The 22,717-nt window shown below is 47.4% G+C and overlaps 1 protein-coding gene across 1 annotated transcript in view; it reads left to right on the top strand.

Moving 5' to 3' along the window:
• The window catches only part of ATP10A (ATPase phospholipid transporting 10A (putative)), a 144,477-nt gene that overhangs the window by 60,690 nt on the left and 61,070 nt on the right, over positions 1–22,717 (top strand). The window contains exon 2 of the mRNA XM_069465822.1: positions 8,675–8,879. Coding sequence (XP_069321923.1) covers positions 8,675–8,879 — 205 coding nt within the window. The remainder of the gene's footprint in view (positions 1–8,674; positions 8,880–22,717) is intronic.

Raw genomic sequence — 22,717 nt, 5'->3', positions numbered from 1 at the left:
CCACAAGATTCTTGGATCTCTTGCAGGGAACCTCCCATTTTAGGGCTTGCCTCGCTGTGTCCTGGTTTTGCATTTGTTCTGTTTGCTTAAACAGTGTTGTGCTCTTCTCCCGTTGGTTGGCCAAAGGAGTCCTCCAGTCTGAATTTGCTCAGTCTAGTTGGTTTGCATGTTAGATTTGCTCATGTGGTCTTCCCTTTTACTTAAAAAATATCTTCTGTGGATCTTTCTAGATATTTTACATTTTAACTTACCTAACCTTGAAACATTGAGAGGAAAAGAAAGAGCATTCAACAGTTTTCTTTATAAGTCACAAAGCATCCAGATATTTCTAGCCACTGTATTTCTGTTGGTTTAGTAAATGTAAAGCACATTTATTCAGACCTCTCTCTTTGAAATTCTAATTTCTCTTTTCTAATTGTTCTATGCCAATGAAATAATATAGAATGCTGCTAAACACACAGTCATATTTTATATATGACTGTACCACATGCGGTACCCATCTGTGTGCCCTATCCCATGGAAATCCTGTGAACAATTATACTATCTTTCTAATTAAAAAAAAAAAAAACCAACTCTTGTTTTAATTCCAAACCACAAATCAAAAATAAGATGTAACTTGCTACTCATTTGTACTATTTCTGATTTTATTAGTCAAAACCAACACTTACTTCAAAAATAATAGTGAGGAAAAATCATGCTCAGAAACTCCAGGAAAGGTGAAGTCAAAATAGTGACTGTGAGCTCCACTGAGTGGTTCCCATAGGCAGCTGGGTGTCGGCTGGGGGAGCACAGAGCCTGTGGGACCGGGGCAGAGGGCCACAGGGAGGGGGAACAGCGTCTGCTGGGAGAGAATGTAGGGGTGGTTCAGACTCTGTTTTGAAGATCAGGAACCCGAGGCGCTCAGTGGGAGCCCGTGCGCTCTCTCCCTGGGGATGCGTCATACACTCAGACCGTGCAAGCGCCTGGGCGTTGCAACCCTAAATGAAAGCACTGGCCAGATGTGAGGCATCGTCATTAATTATTGATCATTCCAAAGCCAGCTGCTTAGTAAATGTTTCCCGAAGAAGGGATTTTGTGAGAAAGGGTAGGGCAGCTTTGTGCAGAAGCGACATCTTAGCCCAGCTGCCGCTGCTGTATTGGAAACGGGCCCTGTAAGTGTCAGGTGTGCCCTGCCCAGGTTGGGAGCATCTCTCAAAGCTACAGACTCAGCCTGAAGCCACGAGAATAAACAGCTCTCCTGCCCTGGTGAGAACTTGCTCAGCTGCCCTTTTAGCTCAGAGGGAAGTCCCCAACGTGAGCACCAGAGGAGGACAGTGTCCCGCTGCAGCCTCGGGTTGGGTGGTTCCAGCAGCCGGTGGTCCTGGTGAATAATGAGCTCCTCCCTCAGTCTGCTAAGGTGAGTTTAGGGCTCACTTCCCAGTTTGTAGCAAGAACCACAATTTGGTGACTTCTGACCTTGGACAAGACCCCTCTGGTTGTTCGCAAATTTGGCAAATAGACTGAAATTTGTTATTCCATGTCTGTGTCAAACACTGAGCACCGATCTGGAGCCATGTCTTTTCACCCTTTTTCAAACATAGTGATATTTTTTTTCTCAGACCACATTGGTCTTTGGGCTTCATAATTTAAATGGGAAAAAAGGACGAGTTTTTCACTTAGCATTTTGCAAAGGCTTCATGAGGTGTTGCTCCTTCAGGCTACCAGATCAGAAGTGCTTGCAAAGCCTGGGGACCCTGGAGTCACCTAGATTTGTGTGAGTTTGGAACAGTTGCTGTATCCATGGTCAGTTTCTACATCTGTAAGTAGGAATATACTTTAGGACCATGGGAGAACTTAGTGAGATAAAGAATATGAAATGCTCTGTGCAGTGTCTGATTCATAATGAGTGATAGTGAGGGAAGCTGTGCTTATTTTTTTCTGTTGTTATTACTATTATTATTAAGATATGATGATGTCTCAATGCTGAGTGGAATTTAGAGTCTCAATCTCCAGCTGGTGTTGGCCAAAAGACCTGTCCTAAGCCCTCGGTCATCCATGGCCCTTGTATAGGATGTCCACCTCTAAAAAACGGTTCTATCTTTCAAAAGACTACACAGTCTCACTAGAGCCAGACATGACATGTGCTTGAGTGGTGAACTAGGTGACCTTCTATCTTCATGAGTGTGCCATTGAAAGTTACGGTTTCTGAAAATTAAATAAAAATACGGTGATGAGGTGCACACATCTGGTGGCCGGTTTTCCAGCTTTGTTCACTGGGCCATGCAAGGGTGAAGGCAGAGGTGTTGAGGCAGAAGGTGCTGCGCCCTGCACCCTGGGTGGGTGGGCACCAGGAGCCCTGTGCTCCTCTGCTTCTGGATGAGGTGGGTGGTGCCCTGCATTCCAGCCACCAGGCCTGTAGCCCTGGACACCCATGTCCCCAGCCTCCTCATCATTCTGCTGTCTGGTCACATAGATGATATAGTTAGACCTTCTCACTCATCCTGTCCTTCCTGTCTCTGTTTCAGAGTTCCAAGACCGTGAACCTGCCAGGGAGGATCGCTTTTGATCTGACCCTGTCTTATCTCTGATTTGGGCACTGCCCTTCCAGCCTCTCCCCAAATCAAATCCCACTCCTTAGTTTAAGTTGTCCTCTTGGGGTGGGGTGGGATTTGGCTTAGGCTAAGTATCTTTCCATCGTTCAGGGTCAAGTCACCTGTTTAACACCCTCACTTTGCAACTGAGCAAATGGCAGGGTCTAGTTCAGATGCCCCTACTTCCGGGAAGCAGTCCCTGGTTGCCTAATCAAATGTTCTTCCTCTCATCATGTTAATTGTCCTTAAAAAATTTTAATGCCCAAACCTTAAAAGCAACTCCACTTCTTCTTTCTCTTTCTCACCTCTTTCCTGCCCATCCTCACCTTTCTTGGTTGCTCTGGAGGAGGGGCAAGTTTAAAGGGGGAGAGAGCAAGAGGGGAAAGTGAGATGTGCCTTCTTGCTACCCTCGTGCTCTCGCTGCCCCCCGGCTGGCACCTCAAGCCAGTGTGTGTGCGAGGTGGGCTGAGGGTTGGCAAATGTTGGGGGCCCCACATGTAGTCATGAAAATAAACTACAGTGACATTAAGGCTGGCATTTTTGGACATGGAAAATTGTAAAATAGGTCATATAAAGTTGTTAGATAATGTAAGGGTAACCAAATCAAATGTGTATGCCGGTTACAAATATTTTAAACTTCTCATTCATCTCCTAAATTGCCAAGAAGTGGATGAAGCAAGCGTCTCCGACTGTAAGAGGCCCTGGGAAGTGCAGGGACAGTAGCTCCATGCTTGTGTGCACATGTGGTGTTTCCCGGACACTGTTGGAAATAAGGGCAGCATGTCCTTGCAAACTCGGGCTGCTTTGTGTTGACAGCTGTGTTCCTAAACGCGAGTGATCATGTCACATTATAAACGAGGAATAACTTCTTGTATATGGAAGAGATCAGAGATAATGACAATTTAAACTATATTGTGATTGTGCTTGTCCATGGAGTGGCAGTGGGACACCAGGGGAGTTAACTGGTTGTGGGTGAAGTTGGAATTTGTCATCACCTTAAAAAAATGTTTTTCCTTTGCTATTAGTGCAAATTCCACTTGAAAACAATGCGTTAAAGATGAAAGTACAATTCTCTCCTGCATGTCCTTTTTTCCTTTTTTAAACTTTGGTTTTGAGAAATAGATCCTGCTATCTCCACATGGGAGAGATTTGTCAGTACATTGTAGAGACCGCTTACTCATTGTAGACACACTGGGAGGGAACTGTAAGGCTTAAACAGTGAAGACTCTGGTGTGTTTCAAGAAATAAAACATTAACAGCACATTTCTAAGCTGTGGTCCTTTAACCCTGCATTAATGAAAATTCCATGGGTCAGCTACCTCCTCTTATGAATTTATTTACTTAATAACCTTAAGAACATAACTAGTACAAATAGTTTAACTCAGCCTAAACAAGTGGCCAAAAATGATGAGAGATCTTAATTTTTTTTTTCGTTTTACTGATTGTCTTTAAATAAAATTTGTCACCCTAATTCTAACGTTAACTCAATCTTCCCCCCTGCATTGTGGTGTTCTGGACTAGTAAATTTCGGATGAGAACTACAAGGCTCTGCATGACTAATTATAAAATGTTGCTACCAGATTTTCCCAGAAGAGGAAAACTAAGCCTAGAAGGCCCACATTGTCCTCCAAACAGACCTGAAAGTCACCTGTTTAACACCCTCACTTTGCAGCCGAGCAAATGGCAGGCCAGCGGGTGCCGGTTGTCACAGAAACACCAGCTGACCAGCGCAGGGCCTGCCTCGGCCTCCAGTTCTGAGAGAGGGTGAGCATTGGCGCTTCCAGAAAAGACTCGATTTTGCCTGAGGCCTTATAACTGGTTCTTTTGAGCATAAGACATTTTTATCACTGTCCCTTTCATCGTTTGTTTTGTGGTGGTTGTTGGCTGCAGGGGAGCCGCATCTTTTCCACTGAGGGCCTCTGAACTCTTGGATCGACCTTCTGCATTTAGACCTTTCAGGAATCCTGAACCTGGAGTTGTGGCTGATGGGAAGAGCCTGCTGTCGTTCCCGTGGAGTGACCATGCACCCTGTCTGTAACGTTTGTACGGTAGCCCTTGTTCAAAGATTGCACATTGTCAGGGTTCCCCCCCACCCGTTTTTGTACATGTCACTTTGTTTGGAGAGAGAAACTCATTTGGGTTTTAAACATTGGTGCTCTGCATTTTTTTCTCATGAAGTAGTCTTTTCTCAGGAATGGATATTGTGAAACTAAGTGCTGGTGGCATTTCTTGTTTGCTGCACAATGGGGAAGGTGCAGCTGCCTGGGAGGGAGAAGCTCCTGGCATCCGTGCAGGAAATGGAAATGGTGTGTGTTCATTTTCTATTACTGTATGACAAATTACTACAAATATAGCTGCCAAAAACCACACAAATGTGTTATCTCACAGTTTCCGTGGGTCAGGAGTCCAGGCCCTGGTTGGCTGGATCCTCTGCTCAGGGTCTCGCCAGGCTGATGTCAAGGTACCAGCCAGGGCTGGGGTCTCACCGGAAGCTCAGGTTTTCTTGTTAGGCTCATGCAGGTTGTTGACAGAATCGAGCTCCTTGTGGAGGAAGGTCTGGCTGGGGGGCTGCGTCCTCAGCCCTGGCCTTGTGGCCCCTCCTTCACCCCCTCACACCTCCGTGTCTCTGACCTCGGGCCCAGAGTGACAGGCTCATGTGGCACAGCCATGCCCACCTGGGTGGTCTCCCTGTTGATCAGCTCATAGTGCGCTCTGTCTACAGGAGTGACTGCGCACACTCCTGGGCCTCTCACTCAGGGGAGCCTTGCATGGGCGTGTGCACCAGGGGTGGGGATCTTGAGGCCATCTCAGAACCCCGCTGCCACGTGGGGAGGCACCTGTCCTGAGAAGGCATATCATGTGGGCAGACTGTGTAGTGGCACTTCCAAAAATTGCTGTAACTCATTTATTATATTGAGGATTGTGACTCTTTTAATCCCTGCCACTTTAGAAAATACAGCCAACTCACACATCTCAGGATGACCCTACAGTTCCTGGAGGAGTGCAGGCATTTGCCTGGGCTGGGTTTGAGCAAGGACGTTTGCAGGGAGGGGCTGTTCCAGTGGAGGGGAACGGTCGCACGTGCTGTCCACCTGAACATCATGCACAGTGACCTGAGGATATAGAAGGTAGTCCCGAATCATTCACCCTGACTGCTTATAAAAGCCTCAAGAAGGGCGTTACTAAGAGGCCGGGGTTAGAGTGTCCTGCCAGTGGGATTTATTTCTGTCTTCTCTGTGGTGCTTTCCCTGTACACAGATGTGTGCGCGTGTGGGTGGGGAGGATGTGGGACACATACATGTGGATAAATTGCACAGTGAGGTGCCCCTCCTGCCACCCACTTCCTCTGCCCAACTTGAAAGGGACAGGCCCTTTGAAATTGTTTCATATCCTCTGTAGGAACCCAGAAAATGGTCATGATAAGGAAGAAAGACTAAAAAGCTAACACTTATAATAATAGAAAGCCAAGGTTTGACCTTTGGCAAAGGAAATAAGAACATGGCTAAACTGTTTTAATCTATCAGACTTCAAGGCTGCCAGTCTCTGTGCTGGGAAGAGGTCAGAGTGGTTGGCAGGGAGCAGGCTGGACGGCCAGGTGATCGAGTGCCACTGCCATGCTTGTCTCAGGGCCAGTGGACCCAGACGGGACAGGCCTTGGCATGGCCAGTGGGTCCTGCAGCTCCCTGGACTGTGAGCCCTAGGCGGTGAGCCCATGTGGCCAGCAGGTGGCGGGACTTGTCACAGCAGGAGAGGTGGCTTTGAGCAATGCTTGGCTTTGTAGGGGGTGTTGGGTTGGCCCAGGAAGAGCCTCTTTGTGCCCACTTTCAGGGGCTTGACTTAACAGCCCCCAAAGGGCACCCTTTAATGGATGTGTCTTCCCTTGCATTTATTTTTGAGGACAGAAGCTGTATCAGATTTACCTTTGTTCGCTCTATAGCGACCCAGAACTATGCTTTATAGGTGATGGGTTTGGCGTATCTTGAAATAGAGGAATACAAGAAAATAGAGGCTTAAAATAGAAGGGGACATTCTCTTTTCAGCATCGAGGCAGTCAATGGCCAGGAGCCTCTTGAACTTTGCCAGAGGTTCCCTTAAATCCATACTGTGGAATAAAATAGAGGCGAAAAAATTGGTGCATTGCTCCTTGCACTCCAGACGGTCCGCACTTCTCATCCAAAGCTCAGCAGGCAGATGGACTTGGCTCACACGGTCTGCCTTGAGATCCCGGAGATCCTTGCTCTCCGGGAACTCGGGTGAGGAGTGGGGTTTTATGTGGGGAAGGGAGGACTGCTAAGAAGGCTATGGTTCATGTGTTCTAGTTTGTTTTTTTTTTTTTCCTTAACAATATCACCCAGAGGATTTCTTGATAAGATTTCCTCCTATAATAGATCATATTGGCCGGGCTTAGTGGCTCACACCTGTAATCCCAGCACTGTGGGAGCCAAGGCAAGGGGATCGCTTGAGCTCAGGAGTTTGAGACCTGAGCAAGAATGAGAGCCTATCTCTGCTAAAAATATAAAAAATTAGCCAGGAGTGGTGGTGCATGCCTGTAGTGTCAGCTACTTGGGAGACTGAGGCAGGAGGATTGCTTGAGCCCAGGAGTTTGAGGTTGCTGTGAGCTAGGATGACACCACGACACTCTAGCCCAGGCAACAGAATGAGACTCTGTCTCAAAAAAAAGAAAAAAAAAATCATGTTGAGAAAAATTCATGTTTCTCCCTCCACATATTTAAAGATGGTCAAAACTCTTAAAAATGACTTTTGTGGAATTAGCCTGTTTTTCCAGAAATAAAAGAAGAATCTAAATTAGACATCTATAATTACGTTTTCATCTAAACATCTATCTGAAACATCTATCTATCTATCTATCTATTCATCTAAACATCTAATCAATACTGATTAAACCAGCGGGTTTGCGAGGCTGGCTGTGTTGAGCATCGCACTAAGGGGCAGCGTTACCTGCTTCATCCTGAGTGGTACCGAGCAGATGGGTCTGCCATCATCTCCACGCTGCAGACGAGGAGAGGGATATAGAGAGGTTTGCTCAGAGGTGGAGCTGGGATCAAACCCAGGCCACCAGACTTCAGGGCCTGTCCTCCTCTCTGCTGAGTGTCTCGCTAACCTGCTGCAATTCAAGTCCAGTTTCACATGGTTTAATGTGGTTTAATGATGCTAATTTTTTATTGTGATAAAATGCACATAACATAAAATTTGCCATTTTAGTTATTTTTGAAACTGTATAATTCAGTGGCATTAATTATACTTACAGTGTTGTACAACCGTGAACACTATCTAATTCAAAAACTTTTCCATCATTCCAAGTAGGAACTCTATACTTATTAAACTATCTCTCTCCAATCTCCCTCCCCCAGCCTCTGTTGCCTCTAATCTACTTTCTCTCTCTATAAATTTGCCCATTCTAGGTACCTCTTATAAGTGGAATCATGCAATATTTGCCCTTTGGTGAATGGCTTATTTTACGTAGCATAATGTCTTCAAGGTTCACCCATATTATCAGTCCTTTTATGACCAGATAATCTGTTATGTGCCTGTGCCACATTTGCTCATCCATTCATCTGTTGATGGACACTCGGGTCGCTGCCACCTTTATCTATTGTGAACAGTGCTGGAATGAACCTTGGCTTGCAAGTACCTGCTGGAGTCGTTGCTTTCAGTTCTTTTGGGTACATACCCAGGAGTGGTCATTTTAACCGTTTTAAGATGAACAATTCAGTGGCAACTAGTGTGTTCACAGTGTTGTGCAACCATCACCACTGTCTAATTCTAGAACATTTTTTATCACCCTAGGAGGAGGAAACCCCTTGCCCAGTAAGGAGCTACTCCCCATTTCCCCTTCTCTCAGTCCTTGGCAGCCACAAATCTACTTTCTTCTGTACGGATTTGCCTATTCTGTACGTTTCATAAAATTAAGTCATAAAATATGTAGTCTTTATGAATATTCTTTAAAAAAAACCTTTTTTTATGAAAATTATCAACGTACACGAAAGTAGAAGGAATTGTTAGATGAGCTCCATGCACCCGTCACCCAGATCCAGCCATGATCAAGCTCTTGCTAGTCTTGTTAACCAAAGTCTCTTTACCAGGGAGGAAAACAAGTATGTGAACCGATTCTGGAAAGAAATCCGCGTGGGAGACTTTGTGCGTCTTCGCTGCAACGAGATCATCCCTGCGGACATTCTGCTGCTCTCCTCCAGCGACCCTGACGGGCTTTGCCACATTGAGACTGCCAACCTGGACGGAGAGACCAACCTGAAGCGGAGGCAGGTTGTCCGAGGCTTCTCGGAGCTCGTAAGTGACCTGCGTCTCCAGGGCATTGCAGGCATCATGGCTACACAGTCTGCCATGATGGCTTTCTGGGGCTCAGAGCACCTACATCCCCCTCTCCATCAGCTCAGGCTGCTTTTTCTAGTGGATGAGACTGAGGGTCTGAGAGGACCTTTGACCTCGAGCTCACAATCTGCCTGTAGCTGCAGGGAGCAGGACTCAATTTTTCTGTCTCTGATTTCCACTGTATATGTCTGAGTTTGTTCCTGGAAAGTTACAAGGAACATTTATGACCAGCTGATGGTCTATATTACTGAGCTGTTGTGCTGGTTCACTAAATAACAACATAGCAGAAATAATGGTTTATTCCCATGATGTAGCTCAGGAACATTTTCTCTTGAGGGTATTTCTGAGTTCAGCATTAGGTCTTTAGTAACTGAATTCTGCCTTCCATGCCCTCCAGCCACTGTTCAGAATTAGGCAGCAGGGTGGAAGGTGGGGAGTAGGAGGGAGCAGGGTCTGACCCTTGCATTCACACAGATGCCATCAAGGGTATCTGCCTGCTGCAGTGAGAAAGGGTTGCCACCTCCAGGTCTGCACAGAAATGCGAGGTGCTAACTTCAGGTGAAATTAAAGCCGCAAGGGTCCTAAGAGACCAGGGAGAGTCTGGAAGGGGATGGACCCAGCCTTTGCCTCCTTCTCACAACCTCACCCTGCACCAGGTTGCTTGTGTCTTTGTGCCCTGGAGTCTTGCCATTGCCTATATTGAAAGATGCTTTATGAAGGGGCCAAGAAACGAGTTCCTGTGTTTCCAGGGAGGAGGCCCCTGGGGATTTTCTTCCTCTGTGATGTGGTGTGGAGAAAGTGCTCTCAGGCAACCAGGACCTGTCTGGCTTCTCTGGAGCAATTGGCTTCGTTTTATAGTCTATGGACCTCAGCAAGGGCACAGTTGGCATTTTGTATGGAGTGATTGAGTGGGTGGGGTCGCTGGGGGCCAGAATCCCTGCCCATGAACTGCCCATGAGTTCACCCTCGGGCACTGTAGCCAGTGGAGGGGCCTCTTGCCCTTCCAGAAGGCCAGACGAGGCTCCACACGCTGGGGCTTCCCCGTGCCAGGGCTGGTGGGCGTTTCTGAGCCTGATGTTAAGCTGGCCTCCTCCAAATGCGTCACTTCATGACAAGCATCTGGCTTGTTGTTCTGCTTGCTTATTTCTGCCACGATTTCCTCATTTAATTTTTTTTTTTTACAACCTTCTGTGCCAAGTATATTTTTGTGAGCTGCTTCAAATCTTTCTTGGAATAAGGCAAAGCAGACATAAAAATTAAAAATAGTATTTTTTTTCTTTTTTAAGTGGAGTGTTCTCAGCCCAGATCAGGAGAGCTGGTGAAAGCGTTTGTTAGGGACCCCTCGGGACCCAGTGCTGGCAGTTTCTGATTCCAGTGTGATTGTGATCCACGGTTTGGTGATGCACGTGGGCCCTGGCCCCTCTGCCCCTCCCAGGCCCTGTGCACACCTGTTCTCTTAAGTAAGTTGCCTCCCTCCCAGGCTTCTCCCGCAGGCCTGCTGCATCTCCTGGACCCAGAGTCCCTCTCTCCCCTGTAGGGGACACACCCATGTGAACTGACACAGACACCAGCAAAGGGACAGTGTCCCCTTTCAATTCCCTAGATCTCAGCATGGGGTCAGGAGGGCGTGGTGGGCTGTACAGCTGGGAAGTCACCCTCCTGGAGGAACAGCCATGTGCACAGAGGGTGACTTCAGCATAAATGAGTGCATGTCAATATGTCTAATCGGTGAAACTTCAGAGGATGTGGAAAATGTGGCAAAACTTAACTGGAGAGTAAAGTGTGAGTGTTTGGAGGGGTGAGTAGGGGATAGCCACAGGTATATACCTCCCTAATCAACTAGCAAGAATAACTTTCTTGTTTCATAACTTTCTAATAGTTCTTCAACTTCTGACCCCAATCATATCTAAAATCCACCTCCACCTGCTTTTTCCCCAAACAACAACTGCAGCCCTTCATAGCTCAGTGGTGCTTTATGTAAATGAGCTGCTCCTAATTCTGATGTTTTTTTTTTTTTTTTTTGAGACAGAGTCTCACTCTGTTGCCCGGACTAGAGTGAGTGCCGTGGCGTCAGTCTAGCTCACAGCAACCTCAGACTCCTGGGCTCAGGCGATCCTACTGCCTCAGCCTCCCTAGTAGCTGGGACTACAGGCATGCGCCACCATGCCCAGCTAATTTTTTTGTATATATATATTTTAGTTGTCCATATAATTTCTTTCTATTTTTAGTAGAGACAGGGTCTCACTCTTGCTCAGGCTGGTCTTGAACTCCTGACCTCGAGCGATCCACCCGCCTCGGCCTCCCAGAGTGCTAGGATTACAGGCGTGAGCCACCGCGCCCGGCCTAATTCTGATGTTTTAAACCCAAGGATGGCTGCAGATAGACGCCCCATATCACCCTTTGCAAGACCCATAAATGACGGGAGAAGAAAGAGTTGAGCTATAATCTAGTCCAAATGGCCAAAATTAACCTAAACAATTTTGATTTTTTAAAAAAAGTTTACCTGCACCAAAGTTCTCTTATATGCATGCCCATTCTGGTACCCAATACTGGTATATTTTTTTACTTTGTGTTTTTTTTTTTTTTTCTTTTCTCTTTCCCTAAGTCCAAAAAGATTTGGCTGATACCCAAATTCCTATTCATACATTATTGTTCTGATATATATGAACCATCCCATGGAAAATAAAGACAGTAGGTCTCTGGCTTTTAAAAGCTGAGCGATTGAAAAACCATGATTCTAACTGCAACCTTACAATGCCAAGAACATTTAAGGGCTTTGTATTTAAGCAAATTCTTTATAATATGCAGTTAGTTAGTCTCAGACAGGTTAAGAACTGATAATGATCTGTACAGTGATTTATGTCAAATACAAAGTAATATTTTACCAGTTTAATGAATGGCTGGAAGGGGTGGCAGGAAAACTTAAATGAGAAGTGGCTTGCAAAACTTAGGTTAAAGGTAAGAGATGACCTTGGCATTAGTGTAGGAACTGTGTGTATCCATCAGGATCCAGCCAGGAGAGAGAAACAGATGATTCAATCAGGGAAAGTTTGATGTAAAGAATTCTTAATGGGAAATTAGATTGTAAGAAGCAAAGAGGACTCTGAAGAATACAGGAATTACTGGCGTAAGGGGCAGCCCCTGCCCCTGGCTCTAAGGTGGGCATGCCTTCCCACTCATGGCGGAGCCCACGTGGCCGGGGGCACAGCAGAAAAGCCACTAAGGGGCTGCACTGGTAGAACTTGCTGGAAGTCTTCCCTGGGGGGTCTAGGAGAGGCTATGCACAGGAAATTGCCAAGCTTAGGAACTTGCTAGATGCTGGGGGCAGCTGCTGGTCACCAGGCACTGCCAGAACCAGGCCCTGGGGAGGCCACCCTCTGTGGGTGGCTCAGTCCTGGAGGACTCAGGCCTGTTTACCAGCAATGCCTGGCATTTAGTGAGACCAGTCAACAGGGCTTCTCTCAGGAGTTTGGGGGAGGAAAGGGGTCATCTGAGAGGTCAAGGGAGGCTTCTAGAAAGAGGGTCTTGAAACATATTCCAGAGGCTAGGATGGAAAGGGTTTGGGCGCCAGGTATTTAGGTCAGAAGATGTATCAGGGTTGTGCTTAATCAAGAGCATTGGACAAATTGTACAGAGTTGAGGACCTATAACAGAGAAGCCGGGAGGCAGCAGGCATGGCCCAGCCAGACCCCAGACTCTGAGGACAGGGCCCCAGACACTGGGTTGATGGTTTCAGGACCTTAAACCACCCAGCCATCTTACCTCTGGCAAGGGAAACCAATACTGAGACTTAAAGATTTGATTTAAAAGTTGGAGTCAAATTGACATTATCCAGAAATTAAGAGAGAAACTTCAGTGCTGAACATTAGGCTCTCAGAACAATAATTCACATGTGTTCAGGTCTCCCAGATGCCAGGCCTTATATTATCTCTCACAATTATAGTAGAACAAACATTTTTCAAACAATCTCACATATTTTTAATTATAAATTCTGTGAGATAATAATTATCACCCCATTCTATAGATGAGAAATGGAGATTCTTCCAAGGTGCCACCCCCCTCCCACCCCCCACATCTGGGTGACGCTGGAGCCGGTTCTTCCCTGTGGCACCCGGCGTCTGCCATCTCTTTACCTGCACGTTCCTTCAGCCCTGTGGACCCACCACCAAGCTGCACACCTTCAGCCGTCCTGTAGGTAGGAGTTTCTAGTTCACCTGGATCATTAACCCATCCATTTCTGCAGAAGTAGGAGTTCCCTAGGCTGATAAGTTTATATAAAAATCAATTTTTTCAGAGGCCCATTTTTGTAATTTTTCTTCATTCAGCAAATATTTATTGAGCATCTATTTGTGCTTTAAATGCCATTCTAGATGCCGCACTGATCAAAACTATCTGTGTTAGTAAGTAAATTAGATGGAAGATTGAAGCGTTAGGTCTAAAACTGAATGATAAGGCAGAAACAGGGATATGCAGTGTCAGGTGAGTGTTGGCGTCTCAGTCAGGGCAGGGTGGGGACAGGGCAGGCCTCCCTAAGAACAGCGGGAGAGTCCAGACCCAGAGGCCATGTCAGCGTCAGGGCATGTCAGCTGTCCAGGAGGTGACTTCCATGTTGGCTAATTTACTGAGAAAGTATGTTCCGACAGTTTGTGTCTTGGGTGGACCTGGTTGGATTACTGCCCACCACCCCAGCTACACCCACGGGCCGTCTGTAGCACACGGTTGGGAGCAGTAATTGTTAGGCTTGCGGGAAGACCTGTTGCTAACTCTTCCCAGGCGCGTGTGTGGATGTGTGTGCCCGTGTGTGTGTGCATGTGGACCTGTGTTCCAAATTAGGGTGAAAGAAAAAATAAGCACGGAAACTTCCCTAGGCTGGAAAAAGTTTGAGAAGCACTGTTCTAAAAGATTTTCACCTTCATATCCAGATCTGTGCTGACCTAAGACAGTGCTGTGGCTTTCCCTCGGCTTTGTGTGTACATTGTTCCTAGTCCTTGGGTGCTGGGTTCTTTCCGGGCTGTCACCAAGCATACTTTCCTTTATGGAGGAGGGTTAGCCCCTCCCCAAGTTACTCAACAGAATTCAAGAAGCTTAGAAAATGACTTTAAAAGTTCAAATGTGGAGACAATTTTTTTTTTTATTTCTACCTACACATGCTCCCCAAATTATGTGTACCACAGTACAGTTTGCAAGGTAGTTCTTGTCCCAAAGTTTCTTTTTCCTTAAGCTTTTCAAGTTGTTAGTCTTTAATTAAATTTAGCTACATTCCCTGCATTGGAATTGAAGGAGGCAACATAATCCATCATCTAAGTAGAAAACAGACAGCTGGCTGGGTATGTTAATTGCATCGGTCAATAGTAAGCCTTTACAAAAAGATTCATGGTTTTCCCTATATGTTGAAGTGCAGTCAACAAGCTCATAATTTATACTGTGAGATATTTTAATTCTCGAATTTAATAATTACTTAATTTTCTTGAAGGGTATCATATATAACAAGAAAGACAGAAATAACTTTGAGAATACAATAACTTTATTTAGATTAAAATTTTAAGTTCAACAAGTGTGGATATTTAAAGAAATTTGGTTAGGTAGGTATTGTGATTATTTGAGACGTAACCATGTTTTTAGTATCAACTGTGTTCACTCCATGGGGAAGGTAAATTTAGTCATACTAAGGTTTTTTGTTTGTTTGTTTCTAATTCTTCACCATTGATTCTTACAGAGAGTAAAGCATTCTGATTTTAATGAAAAACATTAAATGCCATGAAGTTAATAATATTAGGCTAAACTGAAGTATTTATCCAAAAAGACATTATTATATTATATGAAAACTTAGAATATTTTTGTGTGCATTTACCTTCCCTTCTTTTTGTGTATGGTTGGAAGTGGTCATTTTTTATTTCAGGAAAAAAGGCAACCAAAGAAAGCCATAGGAGCCTTTTATTCTATTTAAGGCAGCATACAATGAGAAGTGCTATTTTTCTCTTTGACTATATTTTCATTGCGAAAAAGGGGGGGATTTAGTTAAGTTCCAACTTTCCTCAGCGTAGTTAAATTGCATCAGCGATTGCAAAGGGTTTGAGGCTTGTGTATCTTTGTGTGTGTGTTTCTGGAGCAGGGGGGGTTTTACCAGTAGGGAGAGCTGACAATGTGAGATCTATCCCATTGACACTAAGCCTCTCCTCACAAGTGGGTGTAGGTATGTGAGTATGTTTATGTGTGTTAAGTGTGTGTGTGAATGTGTATATGTGTGTGTGAGTGTATGTTTCAAAGAAGAAAGAAAAATGAAGTGATACTGCTTTATTAGGTTATCAGTTTGTATTATATTCAAATTTAGGAAGGGATAATTATTCTTTCCTGGGCTAGGACATGGTGATCTAGAAGTAGATTGCTCTGTGAGAGAACATTCCCAGGGGAATCTGGTGTGTTCAGTCTAGTTATTGAGGACCTACTAAGAGCTGGGTGCGTTAGATGAGGGGTGCCCAGCCTGTGCAACCTCTGTTCACTGGACTTTGAAACACTTCATGTCTTGATGGTCAGGGAGGCTGTGCATGGTGTCATTCGCCCTCTGCTCCTTTTGTGTGCAGGGCCCCCAACAAGAGGAACCTTCTCTGTGTCCACAGAGCACAGCATGAGACCCAGCAGCACTCCCTGGTCTTTGCAGCCATTTGAATTCTTGGAGTTCTCCTAATTTTGTTTCTGAATTTGTAAGTGTTTCCTCATTTCACTGAGCTTTCCTAGGGAAGTTATATAAATGCTTTCAATTTGCATGTGCTCCTCAAATGGAAGGCAGTATTTTGATTCTCATTTTGGTGTTAATGTTTCTTAGAGTTTTGCCCATCCACGTGTGAGAGAAGCAGAAGCAGAGAGATTCAGGGATACACTTGCACATTCGTGAAGATAAGTAATGAACATAAACCAGGCCTTATAAGGAAATCCACCTTTCAGGAAAGCAAGAGCTTGACTTCAGAAAACCCTGTTACCTACTTGTGTGTGCGTGAAACCGTGCCTCCTGACATCTCAATTGGGTTTAATATTGAAATTAATTCAGGGCTTTTTCGCCATTGCTAATGAATAATCCACGTGACTAGGAACTGATTTAAAGAACTCTTAAATGAGAGTTTTAACCTAGCTGAGATCAGTCCTAAAGCAAACTTCTTCAGTTTGTCAGTTTTCAGTAAAGCCATTTGCAATAGCGTATCTGTCAGAATGCCTTATGCTCTCTGCACTACAACTATAAAAAGCCAGGAAATGTGGGTGTCATCCCCAGTGACAAGAAGTCTTGCTTTCGGGTTCCAGAGAGCAAGTGCTTATGTACGTCCAGGTGGGGTTTCATAAGTTAGGAACTGGGCCGAAGAGTAAAAATCATTTTTACCTGTAATGACTGACTTTTTCAGCAGTGGCACCTGCCCTTGGCTAAAAATGAACCCTTTCATTTTTGTGTTAAAGAAGGCCAACTTCAAAGAATTATGGATCTAAGTTTGTTTTGGACAAAACATCAAATAGTTGGTTTGCTCATCCGGCCTTTATCAAACGTTTTGGAGCCTTGGCCACTAGGCAGGAAATTCTGCGAGGACAGACCCTGAGGTCGATGTCTCCCGCATGGCCTGGGGAGGCCTGCGTGGGCCATGGAAACTCTTCTCGCATATTCTGAGTGTTGGTGTTTCAAGGCTAAAAGTGGGCAGGGAAAGGCTATGGGGCAGGGTTGTTCTCTGAAGCTGAGATCAGACTGTCTGTCTCCAGCATCAAAGACAGCAGGCTTGTGGGGCCTGGACGTGGACAGGGAGGGGGCCCCTGCCACTTCTAAGTGATCCTGTATGACATGCACCCTCGGGGGCCTGGGCTGTTTATGACAAGCTGCCTGCAGATCACCTGTCAGTAGGAGACCCAGGGGCAGGCACAGCCCAGAACCTGGAATTGGGAGCAGCTGTGTCAGTGTTGAGACGCCTGTAACTCTCTCCCCCAGCCCGGGTAATAGTGCAGCTGACACTCACTGCTCAGCGTATACCAGGCCTTTACGTACTGTTGCTTCATTTACTTCTCTTGACAGCTTTGAGAGTTATTCTCATTTAGCAGGTGAGCCACTGAGACACAGAGGGAATCGGCCCCGTGGCCCACCGGGGACCCGAGTGAGTGGTGGGCCAGGTTTGGGGCAGACATCTGGGGCCTAGTGCCTGGTTGTGAGGCCCACTCAGGGCCGTCTCTGAGGAATAGCATAAGCATCGCTGTGGGTGTTCGGACTGATGTGGGTCGGGCTAATCTGCAGCTGCAGTAGAGTCTGGAAGAAATCACAAGCAGCTGAGAGTGTTTCTGCACATCAAAATTTTACCTCCTCAATGAGCATTCATCTTGGAGGCTCCAGACACATGGACTGGGGCATTTCTGACATCCTGGGCAGTGGCACATAGGTTGCTTTGATGGGCCGGAAGTTTCTGAAAACATACTTTGTAAGTGCAGTAGAAGTCCCTGGTTCCCTTAGGTCATATTAGGGCGTCTGTCTGTCTGTCTTCCATTGAGGACACAGGCCTGCAGTGGTGGCACCTTGGTGCGCACCATGGGAAGTGCCCCCGTGCTGTTGCGGTCGGGCCTCCCAGGAACACATGGCCTCTGTGAGCTCTGATCGCACCTGCCTGGGGTGCCAGCCATTTCCTTACAGATGGAGCACCAGGGAGCTCACTCTCCCACCTCCACAAGAACACCTCCTGAGGTACCAGGGAGCAAAGGTGGACTTTGTGTTAGGACCAGGAGGAAGGGCTGGAAGGCTGGTGTGGGCTCCGACAATGCCCCAGCTCTCCACCTCTGAGACCTCAGTGCCCACCCAGCACTGCAGGGTCATCGTTGCTCATTTTGGGTTTTAGTGTGGAGGAGTCCGTGAATGCAGACACCAGCTGAAGTTTCAGCTGCAACCTCTAGGGGGGCCATCCCGGCTGAAACCCACAGCCAGAGCGCACTTAAGGCTTTCTAGGGGCCTTTCTCAGCCTTAGGATGAGGCATGTTTTAAAAGTGCATGCAGCAGTTTTCCTGGGCTACTATAGCAAAGCGCCACAGACTGAAATGAGTTGTATTTTCTGAGATGTATTTTCTCACAGTTCTGGAGGCTGGACCTCTGAGATCAGTGGTTGACAGGGTTGGTTTTTCTTGAGGCCTCTCTCAGTGGCTGCAGGTGGCCATCTTTTCCCTGTGTCCTCACATGATCGTCCCTCCGTTTGTGTCTGTGTCCTCCTCCTCTTCTTATAAGGTCACCAGTCATATTGGGTGAGGGCCCACCCTAATGATCTCATTTTACCGTAATCACCTCTTAAGAGACCCAGTCTCAAAGTAAGGTCACAGTTTGAAGTACTGGGGTTAGGATTTGTACACGTGAATTTGGGAGAGACAGAATTCAACTCCTGACAGCATAGTTTCAGAGTGAAAGTGACTGCCATTCCTGGACGGTGGCATCACCTTGCTGCTCCTCTCAGATCAGGTGATGTAGCTGCTTGCCACTTCTCGCCACCGTCAGGCAGAGGAAAGCGCTTTCTCTTGAACTTAAGTTAGCAGGAGGCAGAGGCACAGTGGCAGGTTGACTACTTCTCTGGCTGACTGAAGACTTCTCAGAAGCCCATTGTTATTCAGCATATGTATGTGTTATATGTTAAAAAAAAAACTCTGTGAATGACAATGGATCTAAAGGAGAAGGAATTTTACTGTGGGGGCAGATTTCGAATATTTGATCAGAGTGCTTTTAAGTTTTGGAGTGTGAGTGTGTGTATAAGGCAAGGTGTTAATAGTAACGTCAGGACTCTTTCTACTAAATATTTCCCTTAGCTATAGGGAGGGAAATCTTACAACCCATCAAAATGCTGATGCCAAGGTTGGAGATTTTCAAGAACGGAAGTCTCCTTTTGATCCTTCCTTCAAGGAAGACGTAATTGTCACTGGAAGCAGTATCTTGTGTTTTTCCTCTTCTCTGATTGTTTCTCAGTAGTGAGAAGAGAGCTCTTCTGAGAGTCAGTTTGGAAACACAAGGCCCGACCTGGACCTGGGAGTCGGGGTGGTGCTCTTCGGGTAGACAGGGCGGGCGTGCCGGTGCCCAGCTAGAGCTTGTGCTTCCCAGTCTACCCCTGTGACGGGAGGGGATTAGGAAACATTTGCTTTTCTTTTAAGCAAAGGAAGCCATTTTCCCCCTGATAACACCTTTCACAGAAAGTCCACAATTAATGGCGGTGGCAGGAGCAGGTGGTCCAGAAGCCCCTCTGTCCACTACCCCACCCCCTCCCATCCATCATGGTGGCTGCTCCTCTCCTGTTAATGGTCTGGTCATTTCCCAGTCACATTGGCCCGGCACCTGGAGGTACCTCTGATGTGGCTTTTTGTCATTGAATCCAGATACCAGCTGCCAAGTCCAGCAGATTTTGCCAGCACAAGACCAGGAAGCAGAGTCACGGGGACTAGGGGACTTTGGGAGCAAGCCCTTGGTGGAGGGAGGAGCCCCCTGGCGTCTCCCTTCCCCAGTGTTCCCTTCCCTCCCTTCCCCAGGACACCTAGTGCCTGTTCGTACACCCATCCAGGCTAGCACGTTAGATGCATCTCAAATACAGGACCCAAAACAGGGGCCATGTGGAGCACATCTACCTCCCTCCGCACCAGGGAGCACAGCTGACATCTGCCAGCACTTTCCATAGGTAGCTACCATCATTAGTCCTCACCCCGCTCCTGAGTGACACTGGCCACAGGTGAGATCCCCCTGGAATGCTTTAGAAGTCCCTGAGAGCCGGACCCACCTGAACACTCTGACTCCCTTGGTATGAGGTGGGCCAGGCCCTGAAGAACCCCTGTCCTGAGATGAGTACAGTTGCTTCCCTATTTTAAGAATAGGGCAGTCCAGGTCTGAAAAGGTCAGGTGGCTCATGCTACATCATGCGGCCGGAGGAGGGCTGCACTGCAAACCCAGCATGGTGGCTCCAGAGCCTGTTCTTGCAACGCTCACCTGGCCTTCCAACCTCACGCACGCTGCCCTGCAGACTTGCTGGGGACCTCGCATGGCCCATGTCCTCCCTCTTTGCTTCCCAGTGACACCAACCTGACTTGGCCCCTCCTTTGCCTTCTCAAGGGTGCTGCCTTGCGTCCATGCCCACGCTGACTCCTCCCTGCAGTCAGCCCTGCACTCTGCTGCAGCGACTGCCAGAGGGCCCACTCCCCTCACAGTTCTAACCCTGGCACTCCTGGGCTCAAAAACCTGCAGTGGCGGGTGGCACCTTTGAGCACTGCAGTAAAGTGAAGGAATGGGTCTCTGGACCAGAGCAGAGAGGAAAGTAATTTGACTACTGTGCAAATGTCTGACTGTGATGTGTGCCATGGTCGAGCAACCTTGTCTAAAGGAACTCAGATGCCAAGAGCCCAGGCGGGGCAGAATGTGTGTGTGTCTGTGTTGTCTGCCTGCACATATACGTGTACATGTGGACACACACATATGTGTGGGTCCCAAGTAAGATTTTGTCTACACACAGGGTTTCACCAGTTTACATTGTTGACAAAGACCCGTCTAGGTTATTTCTAGGGTGTCTTCAGGGACTTGGTGTCTCCCCAAGTTCTAACTCTGGTCCCAGTCGCCCCTGGCTGCCTTCCAGCACAGTGAGCACCCACAGTGGGCCCAGACAGTGGGTGCCAGTGCCGGATTAGGAGGGTCTGACGCTGATGGAGCTGGGCCTCTCCTTACGCCTCCTGTCAGTAGAGTGGGGTCCTGGCAGGCCCTGATGAACTTGGGAGGTGGGGTGAGATGCTCCACGTGGGGTCAGAGCCCGTGCCAGGCACGCTGTCCTTACGCAGAGCACAGTAAGGACTGGAAGCGTAGCCGGCTGTCTATTTGTGGCTTTCACATCTGTGGAATCAACTAACTGCAGATTGAACATATTTGAAAAAAAAAAATTGAGTCTTTACTGAACCTGTACAGACTTTTTTTCTTGTTACACTGCATTGTTTAGGGAATGAGGACAAGTATTTCCAAAGCATTTACATTGTATTAATATTAGGTATTGTTAATAAAAGTAATCTGGAGATGATTTACAATGTACAGGATGGTGAGGGTAGGTTTTATGTGAGTACTACCCCATTTTATTTCTGGGACTTGAGCATCTGCAGATTTTGGTACCCTGGGGCCCTGGGACTGATGCCCCACGAATACCGAGGGACCACTGTAGTTGCACCTCAGTGAGGATGAGGCTTGTAGAGCACCTCAAGTCACACGCTGCCACAGCAATGTTGCATTTGGGCTTTTAAATTAGCATGATAACTCGGCGCCTTTAGGGGTCTGGCCGAGATGTGGAGAGAGGACTGAGCCCGCGCTGCATGTTCACATCCCACCCTTCCGTTTCTCCCACTTGCCGGAGGAGTGGCTGGAGCAGAGGTTGGGGGGACAGCGGTGCAGGTGCCAGGCCTGGGAGGGGTGTAGATAAGGAAGCAGAGGCTCTAAGCGGCTCCTTCATCCTCACAGATTTATTAAATACTTATATGAGCCAGCCAGTGTTCCAGGCACTGTAATTAAAACAGAAAAGAACCTTCCTGAAGGTTAAAGAATCTGCGGTGTGGAGTGGGGCAGAGCTGAGACTGCCTGCTTCTGAGACAAGAGGAGCAGAGAACAATAGGCCTGAGTCCCTGGCTCCCAGCCAGCACTCCGAGCCCTGGGGCTGTTCCTCCAGGGTGAGTGTGAGCACTGGCTGCCCCATCCTTTCACCAAGAACAGCCAGGAGGGACGTCCAATTACCGTAGAGGCCAGTGGAGCTGGTAAAGTGGGCTTTGTGTTGTAGCCCCTCAACCCACAGGCAGTGAAAATAAAATTGTGCCTTCCATGGCCTGTGACATGGCCTCGAGGCTTTCTGCCCTTCTCACCCCTTCCTGCTGGCTCAGAGCAAACCCCTGTTTCAGGACAGGTGTGGGCCCTGAACTGGGCCGGGGAGGAGGACACTGGTGGAGCAGTGGGGGGTCCAGGGATGTTGGGTCTGAGGGCTTGGTCACAGCACAGCGTGCCATTTGAAGGCCAGGGCTGGCTGCAGTGTGGCGTGGAGAGCAGGTTTTGGGGTCTGCTTCCTGCACTTGCTAGCTTGGGACTGAGGAAAGTCCTTCAATCTCTGCAGGCCTCAGTTTCAATATGTGCAAGATGGGAACAGCAACAAAGGAGTTGGCACCCTGCCTGCTAGAGGAAGGGGAGGCCAGCACTGGGGGGAAGTTACAGGGAGGAGGGTTTGCTTCTCCTACAGAAGAACCTGGTAGCAGAATAGATCTGTCTGAAAACAGGTGGCTGCCTGGGGCGCAGTGAGTCCACTGGGCTGGAGGAGTTAAAGGTGGGGCTGGAGGGTTTGGGCATTAGATGAGAATTGCCCCAGTCCACGAGCTCCCAGCCTCTGTGTGCGTTCTCCAGAGAAGGTGGCTGTATCTCGTTGACCCCTTCCTCGTCCAGGACTTCAAGAGTGACCTGCCCACAAGAGCAGGACAGCTTTATCTCTGCAGTGAGCAATGTGATATCATTGGAAGCTCTACACAGGTAGAGTTCTGTGGCCTGTGGCCTGTGGGATGCCGAGTCTGTAGCCTCAAACTGAGCCTTCCTGGTGCCTGAAATCCCCAGAAAGTAGGACAAAGTGAATGCCCTGGAGGGCTGCAGAGTTAACTGCAGTGGCTAGTAGATGTGCTTCTAATAGAAAGCTCTGATTTTTAAAGGGGATTCTTTTGTCACATGTTGTCATTATCGGTGGGTATTGCACAGAGGCGTGGAGGCTGTCGGCTTACTATGTCAGTGGCCGTCACACACAGTCTGTCCACGAAGCCCA

The sequence above is a fragment of the Eulemur rufifrons genome, chromosome 3 (genome assembly GCF_041146395.1).
Source record: "Eulemur rufifrons isolate Redbay chromosome 3, OSU_ERuf_1, whole genome shotgun sequence".
NCBI lineage: Eukaryota > Metazoa > Chordata > Mammalia > Primates > Lemuridae > Eulemur > Eulemur rufifrons.
The sequence above is the reverse complement of the archived record's forward strand: the minus strand, read 5'-3'. Positions and strand labels throughout refer to the sequence as shown.